The sequence below is a fragment of the Oratosquilla oratoria genome, chromosome 7 (assembly GCF_046742065.1).
Source record: "Oratosquilla oratoria isolate Oo_2021 chromosome 7, ASM4674206v1, whole genome shotgun sequence".
Classification (NCBI taxonomy): Eukaryota; Metazoa; Arthropoda; class Malacostraca; order Stomatopoda; family Squillidae; genus Oratosquilla; species Oratosquilla oratoria.
The window spans coordinates 43,154,850-43,177,738 of NC_134783.1; the positions used below are offsets into that span (position 1 = coordinate 43,154,850).

Sequence of the window (22,889 nt, forward strand, 5' to 3'; positions counted from 1 at the left end):
ACCAATCCTTCTACTACCTGCTGTATCTAATGTTATCACCTGTTGCCCTGCCTACTACCGTCTGCTGACCTTACTATTAACGTCTTCTGCCCCTCCTCAAGCTACCATCTCCTCGACCCTGACTACCTGCTCCCGCCTGCTGTCCCTCCTGCTACTCTCTGAACAGGAGTGAATATAACGCTTGAAAAACGTGAAAACAGGAGACCAGGAACACCGCAGGATGCAATCTCTGGAAGAGGAACTCTTCGGGAAAGAAAGACCAGGAATCTGATTCTCACTAGACAGGAGTTGGGAACCGAGACGCTGAGCTTAACAACAACGGAGGCGAGAAGGGAAAGAGTGGCAGTATCGCAATCAATTAACAGTAAATAATGAGTCAAGAAGATAATATATTTGGGCAGTGTGTGTGAAACAAGCTGAAGGAGCAAAAAACACAATACTAGGAAGAATCTAAGATGAAATTCTGGTTTTCGAAAAGCCCCATGCACAAATACAAATGGATCAGGGTGTCCACATACATACATATACATAAACATATATATATATATATATATATATATGTATATATATATACATATATATATATATATATATATATATATATTTATATATATATATGTATATATATATATATATATATATATATATATATATATAATATCCATATCATATACATATACAAATACATATATATGGACAAGGATTTTTGCTAAGACAAGACAAGCCTGCACATCCCCTTATACGGATAGATGTCAAGGAGACGCGTGAATCAACTCGGCGGCAGACAGCGATGAACCGAAGAACCTGAAGGCCACTTCCAAAGTTCGTTCCGCACCGTCGGACACCTTATGACACAGAAAGCCACGAGTCAGGGAACGACTGAAGGGGCACGACCTGTCATGGCGTTTTTTTTTTTTTTTTTTTTTTTTTTAATAACGGAAGATCTTTTTTGTAAGGATGCTTGTATCACATACCAACCAGTGCGTGTATATATATATGTATATATATATATATATTTATATATATATATATATATATAAATATATATATATATATACATATACACACACACACACACACACACATATATATATATATATATATATATATATATATATATATATATATATATATATATATTGATAATAATATGTCCATCTTTCAATATACTAAAGACTTTTCTCCCCATATAAGGAAAGTTATCAAGTCAAAGTGCACGTAGCTGATAATAAGAGATAAACGATAAAAGGGTTTTAAGGTCATCAAAGCATATTAAGAGACAGTTGTATCAAACCTATACTGTACATCATAAGCGCGAGCGTTTGTTTGTCTTGAAACAAGGTCATCATTTCTCAACGAATCTTATTACCCAACTTGGCACTGAAGTTCGCATGCACTCGAGAATAACACACGGGCAAAGCAATCCCGAGTTCGAGCTCCCATCGGAGGAAACATCTGTAAAGTATCCTTCTGACAGCCGAATAGCCCCGACAAAACAATCGACAACGAAAACGCGAAGCACACAGACACACAGACACACACACACACACACACACTAACGCAATACACATACACCTTCTAAGGTCTTCTATGCCCCTTCCATATTTGCAAGCAGCAGCTGCCACTCCTGGGAAGGGGGTGGGGGTGGGGTGGGGGGTGAGGAGGGCAGGGGCACACCACCCCCTCCCCCTCCCACCCACTCCACAAGTCAGCACGACTTGCCAAGCTCCCTGGACTAGGAGCCGTCCTTTCCTCTCTCTCTCTCTCTCTCTCTCTCTCTCTCTCTCTCTCTCTCTCTCTCTCTCTCTCTCTCTCTCTCTCTCTCTCTCTCTCTCTCTCTCTCTCTCTCTCTCTCTCTCTCTCTCTCTCTCCTCGCCCCGAGTGTTCCAACAGGGAGGGAGCAAATGAACACCAGGGAACAACGAAAAATCCCCTGGAGGACCATGATACTAAGTAAACAAGAAAATAAATAGATAGATAGATAGACAAATAGACAAAGAGATCAATAGATAAATAGAGAGGTAAATAGGTAGGTAAATAATAAACAAATAGATTAATAATATATACAGTATAAATACACAAATTGATAAACACAAACAAATAAACAAATTATCAGGTAAAACAAGAAAAATCTGACCAAGTCTTTAAAACCATCTCTCTCTCTGACCAATCGATTTTAGTCAGGACGTCTCCGCCGCTTGGCGAAGGAAGCTCCAGCATCCCACGGAGAGCCAATCAAGCTTGGCCGTCCAATCGGAGGCGATGCGGGCGTCATTCAATGGAAATAAACCCAAGTTCCCCAAATAGCTCTCCTTGCAGACCTCATTTGGACCATCGGGAGTCATTTCTGGCCCACTTGGGGTTTTTTATTCTGGCTAATCCCAGGCGATTTGATTCACTTTGGGGAATGGGATGGGGAGCTTTTGATACGAAAGAGGTGAACATGGGAGAGGTAAAATGTCAGTCGATTAAACTATCTCGAGCAGATGGTCCCGATTCACATGTTTTGAAGGAGGAAGAGAAGAGGAAGATAAGATGGAGGATAAGGAGGGACAGAAGGAGAAGGGGAGAAGAGGGAGAAAGAATAGGAATAAGGAGGAGGAGGAGGAGAAAGAAGATAAAGAAGAGGAGGGGAGAAGAGGGAGAAAGAATAGGAAAAGGAGAAAGAGGAGAAAGAAGAGGAGAAAGAGGGAGAGAGATGAGAAAGAGGAGAAAGGGGAGGAGTATTTGGAGTACGTGGTCTCCAATAACCAGCGCTTCTATCCTTGAGGACAAAATTGCTCCCAAAAAGGTGGAGTCACGAAGAAGTTTAAAATGATCAGGAACCATCGTTGAGAAGAGGTTAGTCTCAAATTACAAAGGTTTGCTGCGTGCCACTGGTCCGAAGGGGTGCCTAGTCCCTAATTTATTGACTGCATAAAACTCATGTAGTCAATACGTCATTCGAAGATGTAAAAGGAAGAGGAGCATGAGGAGAAAGGGAGGGGGGTGCAGGAGGAAGAGAAGAACGAGGAGGAGGAAAAAGACGAAAGTGGAAGAGGAGAAGGAGGAAAGGAAACAAGGAAGGAGAAGAACAAGGAGGAAGAATACGAAAAATGAGGAGGAGGAGGAGGAGGAAAGGAGAAGGAGGAGGAGGAAAGGAGGAGGAGGAGGTGAAGAGAAAAACGGGGAGGAAGAAGACGAAAATGAGGAGAAGGAGGGAAGAAGGAGGAGGAGAAGAAGGAGGAGGGGAAGAGAAAAACGGGGAGGAAGAAGAAGACGAAAAATGAGGAGGAGGAGGAGAAAGGGAGTGTGTTTAACAAACCGACACTGTGAAGCTCAACTTCAGAGAAGTCAGTTGAGTAGAACTACAAACGACAAACGAGAAAGAGTTTAAGCCGAACTGGAAACCAGGGAATGAAGGTTCCAAGAAGTCCCACAGTGTGAATTATCGCCCCCCCACCCCCCACCGATTTCCACCCACGGGATTGTTCTACTGGTCTGCGGGGGGGGAGAGGGGGAGAGGGGGGAGGGAAAGTTAAATGCGAAATAGTGGGTGGGTGGGTGGGTGGAGTTCGGTGGGAATGTGTTTCTCCACTTTCCTGACAGAACCTATTCCACCTCCAGAAGGTACAGGGACTGAACGAGGTCTCAGCCGACCGTGACCCCCCACGTACCTTCCTCACCTGAATGAAATAGACCGGCGCTCGGCAAGACCAAACAGTTATACAATGCCATTCTGGACCAAAAGAATTCATTCAGAAGTTATTTATGTACAATGGCCGTTATCTGGCACACATTTGCCCCATACATGATCAAACCCACACTTCCATCTCATCAACTTGTGGATGAAGGGTCATCATCCTATTCTCCGCCACACCTCCCAAATAGAGGATAGTGTAGTGAAGTGTCCAGTTTACCCCCTACTGTTTCATCATATAGCGACCCCCCCCCGACTCCTCAGCCATACAAAATAATTCCATTCATTCCTATTTTTGCACTCTCTCTCTCTCTCTTCCCTCCTTGGCAGACATTCTGCACGCATCCATGGTCCCCTTCATCCAATCCATCCACCTCATTTATCATCTTCTTAAGCTCACTTCATCCACCTGTGTTTTCCATACTCTTATTGTTCATCTTTACTCGTTCATGCTTCCCAAATGCCCAACACCATGTCAGCTTTTTAATCTACACTATACGACAGTTCTTCCTAACCTTATTACCTGGCTCACCTTCACATTTCCCTCTCCACTCTTGTAACATTTATCATATTTCTCAAATACTTCACCTGAAGAGCATTCACACATTTTTTGTCTCCTTTATATGCCATATCTCTTTCCTGGTACGCTGTGGATACAAAGATTCCTTCATACAACTTTCTTTTCTCAATCTCCGCCCAAACACCCATCACCCATGACAATTTTCAATCCATCAACACAATCACTCGATGTCTTTACAATTCGCCTCCAGATCCATTCCTCCGTTCACAGCCACATGCGACCCAAAACTCTCGATTTCCTCTCAATCTCCCCATTCCCATCAACCCGTTACTATCTTTGTACACCTCATCACTTCCGCCCTCGTTCATTAGTTACTCTCTTCTCTCAGACTTGAAATATTAAAACAGACTTCTGAGGGGCAGAGAAGGAGATTTATGCAGACTCACGTGGCGCTGCGTCGTCAAAAGGTCGCGCGCGCGCCCAAGGTTGGCCTTAGGCTGTCCTCGACATCTCCAGAGGCGCCTCAGGTGGACCACGGCTGCCTTCCCGGCGAGGTTTCTCCAGGAAGAATGAAGTCTCCTGGCCTTAGCTGCACACCAAGACGCTTGTGTTTACAGAATACCAAGAAGGACTAACACCAACGACCTTCCTAAAGAGATAAACAAATATTGACCAAAACTTACGGAACAGCTGCGCTACCAAGACGAGACACTACATCGTGCATGCGTGTGATTCACCATGGTCTTGCATATCACGCGTTGGACTCGTGATCGACAGCTATTTCCCTCCCGGACGAGAGCTCAGAGCTCATATATGACCGATCTATGGGTAACACTGTGACCTTACACGCACACCCCACTCCCCGCCCACGAGAGTTGGAGTAACGACTCGCAGGGCAACGATACTTAAATTATTTCAGCACTGGACGGGATTCGAACCCGGACCGCCGTAGTGGCGGCCGGGAACTCTACCAATTGCGCCATAGAGTCGAATGTGTGTGTGTGTGTGTGTGTGTGTGTGTGTGTGTGTGTGTGTGTGTGTGTGTGTGTGTGTGTGTGTGTGTGTGTGTGTGTGTGTGTGTGTGTGTGTGTGTGCCAAAGGCCCACTCCCCCCTTATATGGGGAGTGGCAGAGTCAAAGCACACACACCCCCATACCAAACAAAATGACTGCCCATTTAACCCGCCTTCTTATCCCAACGCCTCTGAACGAAGAGCGAAAGACGAGCTACCAGGGACAGATAATTCAATTTTTTCCACAGACATAAAGGGCATCGCGTAGCTGAATAAAATCGCTTGGAGATTATTCAAGATGGTCTTCTCGGCAAGATCTGGAAATTGTCCTGCACCTTCCCTCTCCTCCCCCGCCAGCTGCCATGCGATTTTCTTCAGTCGAAGGAAGCCCCCCCCACTCCTTCGCAGCAAAAGAATTGTGAACCTCAGAACCAAACGAGATTACTGTTATAACGAATTGCAATGATCAACCGTACCTTTGGTTCCACAACGACCTCGGGTGCAAAAAAAAAATATTATTACAATAATAATAATAATAATAATAATAATAATAATAATAATAATAATAACAATAATAATAATTCCCCTGCATTATCTAATGAAGATGTTTGCGACACCCTTAAGGACCAGACTCACCATTCTTATACATAGCTGAAGACAAATATTCATTCAAAGAAGAATGATTATTACTTATTTACTACCACCCCTTTAATACCTCACGTGATCTCATAGTACCCCGAAGTACTAATCATTATTATGACGTAATACAAAAGTTTTCAGTAGGATTTATCAGGCTCTGGGATTCCAAATTTTTGTAACATATGCGTGTACCGTGTGAGAGGGTATATGGTATGCAAATAATAGATTACATAATAATCAACAATGATTTGTGTACGCAGAAATGCAAACTTGTAACTCACATCTGCCAATGAGATTAGAGTTTTTATATTTTCTGTAATACAGGAGCTACAAATATAAGGTATGACAAGTGTGTTTTACAGTCAACTTTTACGAATAGGAATGTACGGACAGAATACATTTAATTAAGCAAAACTTTCATCAACATACCTATCATAAGAAAGTCCCTAGGACCATGTATGATGCATCCTTCCCTATTTTACTTCCAACAACCACGCGGTTTGTTGCAGCATGCTTCCAAACTTCCGTCATGTGGCTGTCTGGTAATGGGAAAATCCACATCCATAACATCCAACCTTAGTCAAGGCGCGGTAGTCTGGATCATAATTTGTAAACATTCACTGACGTCACGAAACATTTCTATTTTTAGGGAATGAATAGGTGTGTGGTTAAGTGAAATAATTTAGAGGAAAAAATTATACTGAGTTACCAAAATTAATATTATCTTCAAAATTGTGTGCAGTCCATCCTTGTGAAGTCGTTTTCTCCATCCCACAATATAGAAAACGAGTGTCGCCGCGCCCAGCGAGTTGTGTATTTCCCCACAAGATGGCAGTAGTAAATGTGACTTACGCTGTGGTGTAAACAAAGGCGTCCGTTTACTATTTTTATGTTTATTACGGTAGATGGTTACAGCTAGCTACTTTTTATGTTATATAATGGTAAGTTTGAAAGTATATTCATGGTTTACAAGTGAAATCAGAAGTAATTATGATGGTATGCTTCCACTAGAGGTGTCTGAAATTGAAAGGGTGATCGAGGTAGGCTGTGCCCGGTGGAAGGTCGTTGTCGTTGGAAGATGTAAATAAACGCCTTACAGTGACTTAGCAACGCGCAGATGGCTATATTTCACTCTCGTCTTCTCGGATCATCAAATGGAATTTTATTGTGACCATATTAGAACGTTTCACAGGTGTGTGATGGATGTGTAAGGTAGAGCATGTGCTTCCTGTGTTGAAAGGGGAAGTGGAGTTGGCACCTTGGGAGGTAGAGGATAGCGTCAAGGGTTTTTTACCAGTTTTTGCCAGACACAGTGTGCACAGTGTCTAGGTTATTTGTTTGCCTTGGTGCTCTTTAGAGTTTATACAGCATAGTGGTGGAGTATATTCAAAATATGCGATGCAGAAGGAAATAGAACTGCAAGTTTAAAATTTTCCCTTGAAGTTTCTTAGTTTGTTTTAAATTTCATGTGTAGTGATTTGATTGCTTGAAATTAAACATTTTCTTAAAAGTTGTTGATTTGATACTGTTATTGTAGATACATACAGTTGTTACTAAAGTAATCAGAAAAATACATGTTGAAATGTGAATGGTTAAATTTAAACTTTGGTTTCTCATGTAGTGAACTGTCAAATTTGTAGTTTCAAAATTTACATACTAACTTTTGAATGACTTAAAGCTATTGATACCAGTGTCTTATTCAAAAAGGCAAAAGTATGAGGTCATGTGCCACTTAATGAATGTAGCTTTCATATTTACTTAATGATGAATATTTTAAAATTCCTTTCACATTTGAAATATTAAAAAACATTACACTTGTATTCATCATAGGGAGTACACTGAATTATAAAGTTTCAGTAAAGTATCACAGTAGAGTATGATCAATTTGTGATTATTTAGAGGAATTACACAAAAGTTAGAATCAGTGTACTGATTTTATTTAGGGTGAAAATTATGATAATTTCATTTGTATGTGATAGTGTCTCAAAAGCAAATGAGATACCATATGCATATAACAAGATAATGGGTATTGTGGAAGGTATGGAGGAAAGAGGCTGAAATTAGCTAACCATTTTGCTGTGGATACTTTATATAATCTTTAAATTTAAAAAACAGTGGACATAGTCCTTGTATGTTAAGTATTTATACGTTGTTGCTGTGGAGAGAAACCGTGCTCATGTTTATTCAGTGAAGCTTTTTTTTTTTTTTTCACAAGTGTACCGGAAAGATATGTGTGCTGCAGGTGTGAGCTAGTTACACAGAGTTTCTCTCGTAATAAAGCTACAAATACTATTGCAGAAATTTGAGCAAGTTTGAATTTGCTGGGTTAATTCTAGAGCTCTGTTTTAGAATGTGTAATAGGCTTGGTGTTTACTGAAACCAGTGAGTGTGTAGTGTATTGAACAAAGTTGCAAAGTGCCTCAAGTGGGTGATTATCACCTAGAAAACTACAGTATAAAGATGGAAGACTGGACTGTGTGATCACAACTGTGCTGCATGTAGCACAGAGGAAAAGTTACATGTGACGTGGATTATGATTTGTGCTATTACGTCATATAATTTATGCTGAAATAGATGAAGTTAGATCTACTATCAACAAATGTAAGTATGATAAACTGGTAATGTTGTTTAGTGATACAGAGTGGGCAAAGAGAAATAAGATTTTTGAGGAAGTTAATAATCTGTTGTATAGGAAGGTAGTAGTTGGGATATTTTAAGATATTGAAAATCAATCGTGATAATGCAAAGGTGATAAATGCCTTTGAACATGACTTAGTGTCTTTATTAAATGCCGAATCAGTAACTGATCACCAAAAATCATAAATGATGTTTCCACTGAATTCTCAATACAAATTGTTGATTGGCATGCTGTTGTGAAGAACAAGGTTAACACTTTTCAAAGACATAATTACAACTTTTGTTTCAACCGTCGGTGACATTTGCCACTATTTTGAAACTTGCCTAGAAGCATTGGAGAAAACGCTATCTCTGAGAACATGTCCATTTGTAATCAGGAGGATATTATTGTGAAACTTAAAGCAGAAAGCATTACAGATGTCTAATAAATAACCATGATTCCTATTGTTGTCAAATATCTAGAATACTAGGAGTACATGCAAAAACAAGCTGTTAATTTAATTAATTTAGAACAGCCAGTTGATGGTCATTTCACCCCTTGTACAGTTCTGGTTTGGTACATATTGTGTTTTGTAGTCAATGTGCTAATGCCACTTTCTTAATGTAGACTGGCTACAGCTTTAGTGTAAAATAATTCATTATAGGTACCTTAATGAATCTACCAAGGATTTTGATTTGAAAAAAAAAAGTAACTACATTATCCTTGAGCTTCATTGTATATTAGCATTACTATTTACCACAGAAAATTTACATCTTAGTGAGATTAATTATAGCACCATGTTTTGCTTATTAGGAGTTATCACCAAAATGACAACATTTGCACAGAATAAGTGAAATTATAATTCATCAGAAACAACTAATTAAATGTAACAGTAGAGGAATATGGTAAATAACTGTATATCTAGAATCAAACCCTGTCAGTCAGTATCCTTCTGGCTCTTGTATTTTTATATTGTTTTGATTTGTAAAATTGACTTCAAATATATAGATTTAATATTGTAATTATCAGGGGACAAGTGTGTCAATAGGATAGTTGTTAATGTAGTACCAGTAACCTCTAACCCAAGGATTACCCAGACCAAACATGTCCTTGTGTTTCAGCAGCATTATCTAGTACTTCTGTCTTTGGGGACAGTATTGCATTGAAGAGGTGAAATCATAGTGGTGGCAATGGAGAGATAGGAGGATAGCAAAACAGAGGGATAGTAGATATTAAGTGGTCAGTATTCCTCATTGTGATAAAGTCATAAGTCATTAAACAATGCTCCATCACTGGTCCATAGCACTCATTAAAGTCCCAAAAATATTGATTGAATAAAACTTAGGCAGTCATTATCCTATATGGCACACAAACCTCACTATCAGTGTATAAGGAATGTTTGTATTATCTGACAGGAAATACTTAACCTGTAGAGATATGATCCTGAGTGGTAGTGAGTCAGAGAATGCCCTTTTTGAGTAGCTAGATTTTTATCCATACAGATACTCTGCATTGCATAACTATGTCAAAGTATCTCCAGAAGGTTGTTGTTAGCACATGTTGTCACTGGATACTTACACCAGTGGTACAGAGGAACCGGGTCACCCTCTCAGCTTCTTGCCATATGTCTTCCCTCCCAAATATGTATTGCTCATGGCTTTGTGGTGTTAGTGCTGAACAGTGTAAATATGTGTATTGTCATGATTAATGCAACCTGGCAGAATGGACATGTATAATCTGTTTTGTGTTATATCCATTTAGATGAAAATATTTAGTTTAGTTTGTGTATTTGTGGCGAGAGATATCATCTTGTTAGGCTCCATGCTACCTAAAGTTCTTTCTGTAAGAACTATGTTTTTATTTGTTCCTGTTAGTATGGTTGGGTGGAGTAGGTGGATGGTATGCATTGCATTGCAGTAGTGTTCATTGGTATGCTATGGTGGATGGTCTCTCATGTAATATGACAGGTGCTTTTAGCAAGTGTTAGTGTGATGTGCTCTAAAGTTGACTTGATGAACCAGTAATGAATGATTGCTGGGATGGCCTCAGAAGCAGAAAGTGTCTGAATAACTAATGAGGATCTCTATCTCTATATCTTTCTCATTCCCTTTCTCACCCTCTTTTTCTCTTTCACTTGCCCTCCCTCTCTATCTCTCTCTCTCTCTCTCTCTCTCTCTCTCTCTCTCTCTCTCTCTCTCTCTCTCTCTCTCTCTCCCTCCCTCCCTCCCTCCCTCCCTCCCGCTCCCCCTCTCCCTCTCCCCCTCCCCCCCCCCTCTCTCTCTCTCTCTCTCTCTCACTCTCACTCACTCTCTCTCTCACTCACTCTCTCACACTCTCACACACACACACACACACACACACACACACACACACACACACACACACACACACACACACAAACAACCTGTGCAGGGGGAGTTATTCCCAGATCCATTTTGTATCTTGTCAAGGTTTCTAGATTTCAGCATCTGTGTTTATCTTTGCCAAGGTTGCAGCATCTGAAAGAAACTGGTTGGTTTCAGCAAGTTCACTCTCCATTCAGAGATAGAGAGATGGATTTTTTTTGCATTCAAATCATGTCATTGCCATTGTTCTCAGCAAGGTCTCAACCATTTCAATACTGTAATGCCCTTTCAGCTGAATAAAATCAGACGATATTATGAAAAGTATGCCCAAGTGATTACTCGAAATAGTCTAGTGCTTCAGTGTAACTTAGTAGTGCTTCTCTATCTAGATGGAATCATTTGAACATATGATAAAAAAAAACTAGGAAAACAATTGCCATGCTGGAGAGGTTACTGGGGATGGGATAACTTAGTGGTATATTGTTGCCTCAAGTTTCACTGACTCGAAACCTGCAGTGGCTGGCAGTGTCCTTGGGCCTCTCCTTTTTAAATCCAGAAAAAAACAACTTTTTTTTAAGTGCAATTTTGTGGTTAAGGATATGTGATGGAAAGGACTTGTTAACTACAGGACATGACTCATTGATAACTTGCATGACTGTGTTGATAAACTGATTTTGAATTAACTACAGGTGACCAAATAGTTAAAGAACATTTACTTGTAGGCACCAGCTACTAGTGGTTACACCTCCAGATGGAGGTTAGGGTTTGTAAGCACCTGTGTATTAGCTGGGAAAGTTGTTCCTTTCCAGTACAATGCTTTTGGGATCTGACCTTCCATTACATCACTGTTGTCACTTGAAGGTGCTGCTTGTTAGCACAAACACAGCCCACTATATGTAACACAAAAACAACCCCAGAATTATTCTACCCAAACATCTGCAATAACATACCCCACCATTTCATATTACTCCCAGACTAAAGCACAAATGCACACATATCACAAAGTAAGCCCTCCATAACAGACTGTCATATTCTGTACTGGGTATGCCACCAAATTCTTTAAGAAATCAACCCCGCAGAAAAATCACTTCCAAAATAGACAAGAGTTGTGCTACACCAGTGTCAATATAGAATCAGCCTAGCAACAGACACCTATTGCTCTAGATGCATCTGCCTCAGGAAAGACATGGAGCAGCTAATTTAGTATGCTGTTACACACATGCTCAAGACAGCAACACAAAACCTACACTGAATTACTTATGCGATGAACCAGATGGCCATGGCTGGCCATCTGGGAGCCACAGGTCTCCTGCCAGAGAGAACTAAGACAATGGATTGATTGATTGATTGATCTAGCTTACATTAAGAAATATGAATTCTTTATTAAATTATATTTTTAACAGGTGGCCACATTGTGAAATGAGGCTAATATTCTTAATAGAGGTGCAGTTATTAATAGCAATAAGTTTTATTAATGACAGAATAGAGGCATCAGATTTATATAGTTTTTGTGAAAACAAATACTATAGGTGTCCCATAATGTGTGATCGTAATGTTAGATTCTGGAAATCATGATATTAATGTAGCCCATCTTTTGCTAATGACAGGCAGAAATAGATGTTTTATCATTTAGTTACAAAACAAATTGTAAAACATAGGTGATTTCACAAAATATTTACAGATTTGAATCTGTTTTGGTGGCAGTGTTCTTTCTGGTATCACATTTAGTTTATATTATCTTGTACTGCACTTGTTTGCATTTTTCTTTCTTTTCTTTTGTTGATTTATGTACATATATTTTCAGGACCCCTAGGCAGGTGCAGTGATAACATTGAAGCGAAATGGCAAGGCAGCTTGTCCCAGTCCTTCTTTTTTATTTTGGATTGGTTGTACATATATGTAAGTAATTCTGTAGCAATATTAGTTTTTGTGAACATAAACTTGATCCAGAACAATTTGAAATAGCAAGAAGGGTAATGATAAAATGTTCATAATTACACATTGCTTCACACAAGAAAGTAGGTGTGATTCGAAAGCTCTTTAATGCAGTACAAATATCTTTCAGATTGCCAACGTGTGACAAAACTATCCATTGACCCAAGCACAGCAGAGAAGGGTAGCAATGTCACTTTTGTGTGTGAGGGCAGAGGAGATGCGTTGTTCTGGAAGCATGGGCACCACAACATTACGTAAGACCAAAACAACTTTTTTCAATTACTTTTTCTTTAAAATTGAAGTTTAAAAGAAAAGAGAAATTATTTTTAAAAAGGCTTCTTTGCCCTTCCAAGGGCTGGCTACCTCCCATATGAGGAGGGAAGAAACCTTTGATGTACAGATGGGTAGATAGAATTTTAAGAAATAATGTTGGTGAACAGAAAATATAAGTATAGTAATGTGTTATTGTGTTCTCAAATGTAACAAAAATATTTTTATATTAGACAATAAATAATTTCATAACACTCTCAGGGTAGCCATGCCCTTTTCAAATTCTGATGTATCACACACCAAATTGATTTTATTTATTGGATAAGTAGGCTGGCGCAGATAGGGTCTTGACTGATTGAGACACAGTTCTGGTTGAGGGTTAATCCCATAGCCATATTAAAATTTATATAAGGTAGTGCTGAATTGTTTTGGAGCTTAATGAACAGGTTTGCATAATATCACAATGTTGGTCACTGGCCAAACATACTAAAAGTATTGTCCTGAAATGGAACATTGATTGTTTAAAAATGAGAGCTGTTTAGGCATGGATGTGAAATCTAAACTCTTGGTAGACTTGTTAAAGGACAATTACAAATTGGAGAATATCTGCCGCCTACCATAGTACAAATTTGGCTATTTGAAGATTGACTTTCACACCTTTCAAAACAGCTAATCATGATACCCATTGGACAACCCAGTGTCTATTTTGATTCCCAATGGATATGCCAGTGTCTATTTTAACCCTTTCATTACAAAGGTCCAGATGGAGAGATGATAATGGAAGAGATGGCAGTAAGAGGAAGATGGGCAGTGTATTTTAGGGAGTTGCTAAATGTGAAGGAGGATAGGGAGGGAAAGGTAGTTGCAGTGGGAAGCACTAAGAAAATGACAGTGATGAGTGAGGAAAATGAAGGAGAAATAAGGAAAGATGAAGTGAAGGCAGTTGTTAAGATGATGAGAGCAGGTAAGGCACCTGGGTTGGATGGGTGTCATGCAGAATGTATTAAAAAAAAAGGAGGTACAGGGATGGTGGTCTGGCTTGTGAGATTATTTAATGTTAAGGGGGTACGCGACACCTGGAGGTCATTTTCTAAAATATTTAGAGTAAAGAGCTGAAACTTCTCAGGTAAATAGGTATCCATATTGCCTACATTTTAGGTGAAGCAGAATGATGTATGTACACATGTACGTATACCAGTAGCGACATTTAAAAGTGCACAGCACCCTAATACGTGGACCAATTTGTTTTATATTTTGGCTATGATTAGTCAGTAGGCACACCTAGGGCCGGTCATTGAGTAATTGAACAATTTCCTTTATACTTTTGCATACAGGCATTTCAATTTTAATGTCTGGCAAAAATCGTGAAAAATACAATTTTTTTGCTCTTGTTTCCATTATTACTCCGAACTCTTTCATCCTATTCAAAATATTCAAACGATTGGCCCTAGCAGTTACTAAAAGTAATATTCCCTGTAAGTTTCATCTAAATCTGATGTATATTAGATTTTTTATGATTAAAAAAAAGTAGAAAAATATCGAACGGAGATATGGCAACTTGAAATATGAATATATCTGTAACTTGCTTATAGTTTCACCAATTTGACTGATTTTTTCATGGCTTAATTCTTATTATATAATAAGTAAGTACAGTAAAAATTATCAACATATTTTAATTATAAGTACTTTAAATACTGAAAAACTAAAGTATAAGTATGTCACAGTAGTGACGATGCACAGACGACAACATCATATAATTTGCTTTTTTGCACCTTTGGCGGTTTCTTCATATGAAACCTCTCTGCTGGGGGTCTTCAGGGTATCTAAATCATTGGAAAGAGGTTTATTTTCCAGTGGTGGGCGCCTTCTCTTTCCTCATCAGATTCCCCTCGCCAATCTATGTTGGTAGGGCACCCCCTCCAGCATCATATGATGTCCCTTCTTCTTTCTTCTTCCTGTATAGCCTTGATCTTTTTCCTCTTGCTTTCTTCTTTGGATTTAATCTTCCTCTTTGAATTGTTTAGTCTAATGTTGTCCTTTACCTCTGTCACCGTCACAGAGGTGCAGGTGAGGGCGGTGGTGGAGTGAGAGGTGGTGAGATCTTTAGTCGTCTTTGACTGCTTGCCATCTTTAACTGCTGTTTTTTGTCATTGTGATGTTCTTTTGTTCTTTTTGCTACCCATGATGACTGTACTAAAGAGTAATATGTACTAGCTAAAGTAATAGATTGCAATGAGAGCTCATGAGACATGCGTACTTCCCTTTTCAGAGCTAGCCGGGAACTAACGCTTAGTTTCGCACAAAGTTGGCGAAATATTCTCCCTCCACCTTCTTCCCTTCCCCTCCACAATCGTATTGGCCGTTGATACACTGGGCGAGTGTAAATTCAATCAAATTTCAACGTTATTCGCTGCGCCTGAAGGTCCTAAGTGGCACGTCTCCCTCTAGTGTGGGTTGTGCCTTTAAATCTCACCCAGGACCTTTAAATTGCGCGCGACTGGAAAATTATTTGTCGGGATTTATTTCTAAGTGGTATACGAACATTTTGAACACAGTTTTGAAAAATGCCATATCTTGACCAAATTCACCCCCCCAGGTGTCGCGTACCCCCTTAAGATAGAGTAGAGTGTCTGTATAGTTCCACTTTACAAGGGGACAAGTGAGAGTGCAGTAGTTTTAGAGGGATCAGTTTGTTAAGTGTAGTTGGGAAGGCTTATGGGAGGGTCTTGATTGAAAGGATTAGGAGATGAACTGAGAGAGTAATTAGTAAGGAACAGTGTGGATTTAGGACTGTTACAGGTTGCATAGATCAGAATTTTGTGGTAAAACAGATATGTGAGAAAGCTTTAGGAAAAGGTAAGGATGTATTTTGGATCTTTATGGATTTGGAAAAGGCTTATGATAGGGTAGACAGGAAGGCACCATGTGAGGTATTGCAAATGTATGGGATAGGAGGAAAGCTTTTAAAAGGAGTCAAGAATTTTTACAAGAATAATAGAGCTTGTGTTAGAATTAGAAAAGGAGAGAGTGAGTGGTTTGAGGTAAAGGTGAGAACTTGCCAGGGATGTTATATCACCTTTGCTGTTCAAGGGTTAAATGCAAGGGTAATGGGTCAGAGATTGGAGATGGTTAAAGAAAATGGAGAAAAGTGGAAGATACGCCAGTTGTTGTTTGCTGATGACATTGCTTGTAGCAGGATCAGAAGAGGGATTGAGGAAGTTAGTGACAGAGTTTGGAAGGTGTATGAAAGAAGGAAGTTGAAGATAAATGTGAGTAAAAGGAAGGTGATGAGATGTACAAAGGGAGAAAGTGGCAGCAGACTGGAAGTATCAAGAGAGACTGGAGGAAGTGGATAGTTTTAGATACTTGGGTGCAAATGTGGTGGGAAAGGGAGGAGTGGAGATGGAGGAAGAATGTAGATTGAGAGAAGCAAGTAAATGCCTTGGGGGATTGAAAAGTGCAATCAGAAATAGATATTTGGGAATGGATGCTCAGAGGAGATTGTATGGAGTGATTGTACTGACAACACTGTATGGGGCAGAAACATGGAACATAAGGGAGGAGGAGTTTGAATGTGTTTGAGATGAGGTACCTGAGAAGCATGATTGGGGTTACTAGGCTGAATAGAGTGAGAAATGAGGAGGAGAACGGGAGTGAAAAGGGAGTAGGGAGAGGGTTGATGAAAGAGTATTGGGATGGATTAGACACATGGAAAGAATGAGTGAAGAAAGATTAGTAAAAGAGGTGTGGAAGGCAGAGGTAGGAGTGAATATTAGGGGGCGACCAAGGATGAGATGGATGGATGGGGTAAAAGGGGCATTGGGAAAGAGGGGAATGTCTGTTGAGGAAGGACAGGAGAAGACAGAAGGTAGGGGTGAATGGAGAATGGTTGTGTATGGGTGATTCTGTGATGCATGAAAGGGATTGGGTGAGGGATGGGGAGTGAGGGATTATGTGTGAAAAATGAATGGACACAGCCCAAAGGGATTTCTCCTGGTCTTCTCTATTTCTGCATGAGGGGATGGAGGAGGGGGTCGCCAATTTAATGAAGCAGTCTTGCTGTGGATGTGCTGTGTCTTGTGACACTGCTTCTGACCCAGGGCAGTGGGCAAGATGCAGGGATGACCCATCATCCAGGAGGAGCCAAGATAAGAGGGAGGGAGGAGGATGAATGGGAGTGGAGTATGGGGATGGAATGGGTGGGAGTGGATTTTATGCCTTGTAAGTGGGGAGAAGCCTATGGTATATGTATGTATGTATTACAAAGATGCCTTTAAAGGTTTTGTTCTAGCTTGTGCTAGATGATTTTATTTACCAGAAGGCATGATCATGTATTGAAAGTATTAAGAGATGTTAGATTGTATTCTGGCCAGTGTCTGATCGTTTTAACCCCTTACCAGCTGGAGGTTCCTCAAAGCTGAATAAAAACATCTGGTTGTAAGCAAGAACAAAATCTTTGTGACATTTAATCCTTACAGGGTTAGTTGTGGGAGTTTGCTTGAGATAGTTGCTAACCTCTATTGATGTGGACTTTCCTCGTTTGGATAAAGTCCTCAGCATGCATTTTGTCTTCACAGCAATTTTGCTTTAGTTTTTTAAGTCTAAATCTTTTACTTGACAGAAATGATAATACTCATTGGAACATAGAGACTGGAAAAGAAGAACAAGGAGGAGGATGGGTTAGTACCCTGACCTTAGTTAATGTCGGGTTAAGAGATTCAGGGCGTTACTACTGTATTACTGTTCGTTCCAACAAAGAGAAACAGGGACAGAGGAACGTCACCCTCCACGTAGAAGGTAAGTTCTGGAATTTCCACTTGTCACTTCTGTATCATCAAAGTTTTAGAGAAAACCTTGAACATTGCTTTGTACAAAAGTTTGAAGAAAGGTTCTTGAGAGTGGCGTTACTTAAAAGAGAGATTTATGTGCTAAGATTCCATGTTTGTGAATAATGACTGAGGGGGGTTTCAGAGAACGGATGTCAGAAGAAAACTGATAGGGCAAGGTTAAAGAATGCTGAAATGGTTTGGGTGTATGGAAAGAATGAATGAGGGATGGCAGGTGAAAAGAGTGTGGAAACCAGAAATGGAGGAAACTCAGGAGGAAGATTTAGGATGGGAGGGATGGATGAGTGAAGTGGAAATAGTTTTGGATGCTTGTGGTACATCATTAAAACAAGGAGGAGAGAGTGGAAGATAGAATTATCAGGGTAGAAATTGTGGTTGATATAAATGGTAGAGTATAGGAGGGTAAACCAACTTTGACTGTCAGACCATGGATTGAAGCTGTGCCTCACTGTACTGTATTTGACCCTTGAGTCAGACAAACCTTCATCCCCAATATGCTGAGATAGGAGGGGTGGCATAATTAGATCTTTTGGTGTGGGTCTGTGTTTTGCATCTGATGCCTTATGTGGGTACATTCACTTCTTTACATAGCTTTCTTTTTGTATTTATTCCTGAGGAAGAGGTGAACAGATGGGGTTAGATGAAATCAGGATATAAAATAATCAGGAATGAATGAAAGGATCTTGTGTCATTAGAGTGAAAAGTGGGGATGTTCCTATCTTGTGCCTAGTCACCTGCTTTACAGGTAATGGCATATACATATGTTACAGAAATATGTAAGGATTTTCTTAATAAATTTCAATTTTTAAAAGACTTAACAATACTATAAGCATTCGTTTCATGTCATTACAGTGTTTTTGTAAATATTATAGCTACATGTAGCCTCCAAAAAGATTATTGCTGCTCTCCTCATAAACATTGGTGCATGTAAACTTACCCATTCATGCTTCCCTCATGAACTGTTCTTCTATATCTTGTACAAAGTACTATGAAAGACTCCATTATGTAGTTGTTGAACTAGTTTGTTTGCATTTCTGTACATGAAGGCCTTCCCCTTGTTCTCATTCCCATGGGAGTGTACCTACAATTAGATTAATAATGTTTACTTCAGTTTTTTTTTTTTTTTTTTTTTTCTTTTCTTTTCTTTCTTTCTTTATTTCTTTATTTCTTTCTTTCTTCAAAATTAATATGGCCACAAAATTTGCACATTTGCAACCATTTCCAAAACAGTCTAAGAGTGTTATTTTATTTCTAGCGGCCCCTGTTTTACAAGAAGTTCAAAATGCAACAGTGAAAGTAGGTCACAAAGCTATACTGGCGTGCACATTTTCTGCTGCTCCAGCACCCGAGGTTGAATGGATAAACAAGTTAATGAAAAAGGATGATAAGAGGTAAGGAATTCAGTATTTCATTTGATCTAAGAAGCTCTTCTATCTATGGGGACAATATTAAATTGAAAAGTTGCACATACATACCAAAAGGCCTTTTCCTTTTATAAGAGGGGTTGACAAGTTAAAGGATACACCCACCCCATGTCCCTCCAAAACTCGGTGATTACCCTGCTGTCGAGGTGTTGTGTCTTGCTACATGGCCTTTGACCTGAGTAATGTGGCAGGGAAGATGATGACCCTTCATCTACAAGATGCTAAGATGGGAGGGACAACAAACGAGTTTTTAGATAGATGTGGGATGATTGTATATTGTGATTCACCCGCATACAATGGGGAATACCTGGTATGTATGTATATTCATAAAACCCTTTGTGGGGAGGGAAAAAAAAAGTTCATTGTCACATTCTAGGTCCTCATAGATTTTTGTCTCTACAAATGGAAGATTTCTTCCATACATATACCAAAGGCTTTTTCCCCCTTACAAGGGAGGTAGCCAAAAAAACAAAGGCATAAAAACCATTCCCACACATTCCATCCCCAATACACTCCACTCCCCTCCACCCTCTACCCTGCCTCTTATCTTGGCACTTCCTAGGAAATGAAAAAGAACCCATATTTAGAATTGTAGAAAATATAAATCCATTTGATGTTTCCTTTTTTCGTGATTGAGACTAATTGATGGAAATCCTCTTTCAGATTCAAATTAGAATTACGCAATGAATCAGCTTTACATATGTCTCGATTGTCCATTGATAATGTAACACTTAAAGACAATGGGACTTACATGTGTAAAGCCCACAACAAGGTTGGTGAAGGGGATGTAATGGGTACTGCACATCTCACAATATATGGTACGTATTTGTATGGAGAGCTCTTGATAATATTTCTAACACATCTTTAAACCTTGTACTGTCCTAGGCACAAAGGAATGTTCATTTTAGGCTATATAAAAGTGACCAGTTTAGTTTTAGGAAGGGGAAATGTAGGAAACTATTTATACACAGGTTTGTATACCTTGGATAGAATATTTAAAGGAGAAAGCATTGAAAAGGATATCTTATTAATTGCCTTGAATTCAAGTATTGTCTGCATACTAGGAATCATATGAGAGATAATAGACTAAAGAGGGTGGAAATGGAGTTCAAGGTGAGGAAGGTTATGAGAAAAACAGATGTGAAGTGTGGTAGGTTTTTGAAAAAAGTAAAAATCTATTTTGGAAGGAAGAGAAAAAAAGGCAAGAGGCAAGTTGGGTACAAAAAACAGGGGAAATGGAGCCAAAGAACAGTTGGCCATTGAAGAGAAGGCTGTAAGAGGGAAATGTATAGGGTATTTCATGTTGCTAGACATAGAAGAGGACAGGGAGTCGTCAATTGTAGCACTAGATGCCAGAAAAGTAACTAGTGTGAGAGGAGAATGGTAAAAATATTATACATATGTACATATACCAAGGCTTTTTCCCCCTTACAAGGGAGGTAGCCAAAAAGGAAAAGGCATAAATAAAGGTATCATTAAAATACATTCATATGTATACTGAAAGACCCTTTCCCCTTTATAAGTTGGGGTGGTTTAGCCAAGGCATACACCCATCTTTCACCCATCCAACATCCATTTGTTGCCTCTTATCTTAACTCTTTGGGATGAAGGGCTCGTATAAAAATAATCATAATAAATGCCTCAAATTTCATACATATATACCAGAAGGCCCTATCCTCATATAAGAAGGGTGTATTGCTGCATTGCTTCTGACCTGGGCAGTAAGTGAGAGACCAGGATGACCCTTGACCCGAGAGGAGTAAGACTGGAAGGGAAACCAATGGGTGACAGATTAGTGAGCTGGGTGCATGCCTTGGCAGACACCCTCCCTTATAAGGGGGAAGAGCCCTTTGCTATATAGATAAATAGGCTTAGCAGAGGCATACACTTGTCTTTCCCTTTTGTATTAACTCCTTTCATGGACTGGAAACAGAATCCCAGCATTTGGTGTTGGTCCTCAGACCCTCTCGTAGATCTCTCTGGGAGTGTTCATTTAGTATGACAATGTTCCTGTCTCCTGCTGGTATTAGGAAGAGGAGTTGAGCAGATGCCAGTTGTCTTTTGTGAAAATATGAAGGAATTGCATTTTATTATGTATGAATGCTTCAGACTGGGAACAATATTGTGTCAAAAATGTAGTCATAGAGGTTGGGAGACAGAAACTTAAGTAAAGATATTAGGAATTAAAAGTGATGGGCAGTATTTAATACATATATACATGTTTCAAAAAGCCCTTTCCCCCTATAAAGGGAGTGGCAATATTTTTTTATGATGTTACTATTAAGGTGTTTTCTACGTAAAACTTGTGTAGTCAGTGATGGAAATTTAGTTGAGGTTTAGGGAAAAATCTTAGCCCTAGTCCATGGACCAAATGACAGCCCCATGGGGCTGCATATCCAAATGGACGTAGCAGTGTTTACACATTTTGAAAATGGACAGTAGGGAAATAATTCTCTGTGATTTCCGTTTCACAGGGATTACAGGTACTTGTTTTCGGTCCCACATTGGTCACGAGAGTGAATTTATATGTAGACATAATTGTATGGATAATGTAGGTTTATGGGTGCCATTTGTATATCTTAATGCAACCCCTGTTAGGTTTTATTCACCCTAATTAATAATCTTTAACCAGAAAGCAGCATGGTTTACTTTTTTCATTTTGAGTGCTGAATGGTGATTTCCTGTGAACTAAAAATAAGATTGGGTTATAGTTCGTAGTGTTTTAAAAGCATGTTGTGGTATATAATACATTTTTCCCTGACCTACCCCACACCACAGACCGGCCAACTGTTTCCCTAGCCAAAGTACGTGCTGTTGGTTCGACAGCAATTCAAGTGGAATGGGGCATCAATGACAACAATGCTGATGTTACACAAGTTAGAATCTTGGTAAGACATCTAATACTGGCTTACATTAACCAGTTTATGATTACATATTTAGCTTTTGGGAATGAAACTCATACAATTGTCTCTTCAATTACAGATAGGTGAAGACCCGGAAAGTCTAGAGCCATTTGATTTGGATATACCTCCAGATACCTATGGAGCCGTATTAGAAGGACTGGAGGAGTCAAAAAGCTATTTTGTTCAAGTAGAAGTAACAAATGAAATTGGTGCTGGTCTTTCAAATACAAGTGACCCCATTGCAGTCCTGGATAAAGGTACTGTCTAAGAGATGTATTCAAGATGTTCATGTAATTCAATATTTGTACGCATGTGAGTTTACTGTTAGTTCATGTAATAGGCTTTGTCAATCTGCCTCTGCCTTCCAGACATTTAAATAGTCTTTCCTTGCTCATTCTTTCCACGTGCCCCCAAATATCCCAGTATTCTGTGATCAATCCTATCTCCTAGCTCTATTCACCCCTGCTCTCCCTCACCACCTCATTTCTCACTCAATCATTATTCAAACAGGGCAGACTATTAATCACTTCATTGCCCTGGGTGTGTCTTGCAGGCAAATTAAACTGTCTACCCAACTTGGTTACATTAACTGCCAGACACAGTCATCAAAATTTATGTCACATAGGTCATAAAGTAAAGATTGCCTGTATATATCATGTTTTTTATTCATCTTAAATGAGATTTGGAAATAACCATTG

The 22,889-nt window shown here is 39.5% G+C and overlaps 1 protein-coding gene across 6 annotated transcripts in view; it reads left to right on the plus strand.

The window, feature by feature from the left end:
* Positions 1-6,658: 6,658 nt before the first annotated feature.
* Ptp69D (Protein tyrosine phosphatase 69D) overlaps positions 6,659-22,889 on the plus strand; it is a 51,326-nt gene continuing 35,095 nt past the window's right edge. For 4 of the 6 annotated variants that reach the window (XM_076188143.1, XM_076188147.1, XM_076188146.1 and 1 more), the window contains exons 1-8: positions 6,659-6,791; positions 12,617-12,711; positions 12,878-13,001; positions 17,639-17,814; positions 19,120-19,255; positions 19,952-20,106; positions 22,067-22,176; positions 22,271-22,448. In XM_076188143.1, coding sequence (XP_076044258.1) covers positions 12,654-12,711; positions 12,878-13,001; positions 17,639-17,814; positions 19,120-19,255; positions 19,952-20,106; positions 22,067-22,176; positions 22,271-22,448 — 937 coding nt within the window. In that variant the 5' untranslated portion in view covers positions 6,659-6,791; positions 12,617-12,653. Of the gene's footprint in view, positions 6,792-6,996; positions 7,043-8,199; positions 8,452-12,616; positions 12,712-12,877; positions 13,002-17,638; positions 17,815-19,119; positions 19,256-19,951; positions 20,107-22,066; positions 22,177-22,270; positions 22,449-22,889 lie in introns of those variants that run through there. The other 2 variants (XM_076188144.1, XM_076188145.1) reach the window with 2 other exon arrangements.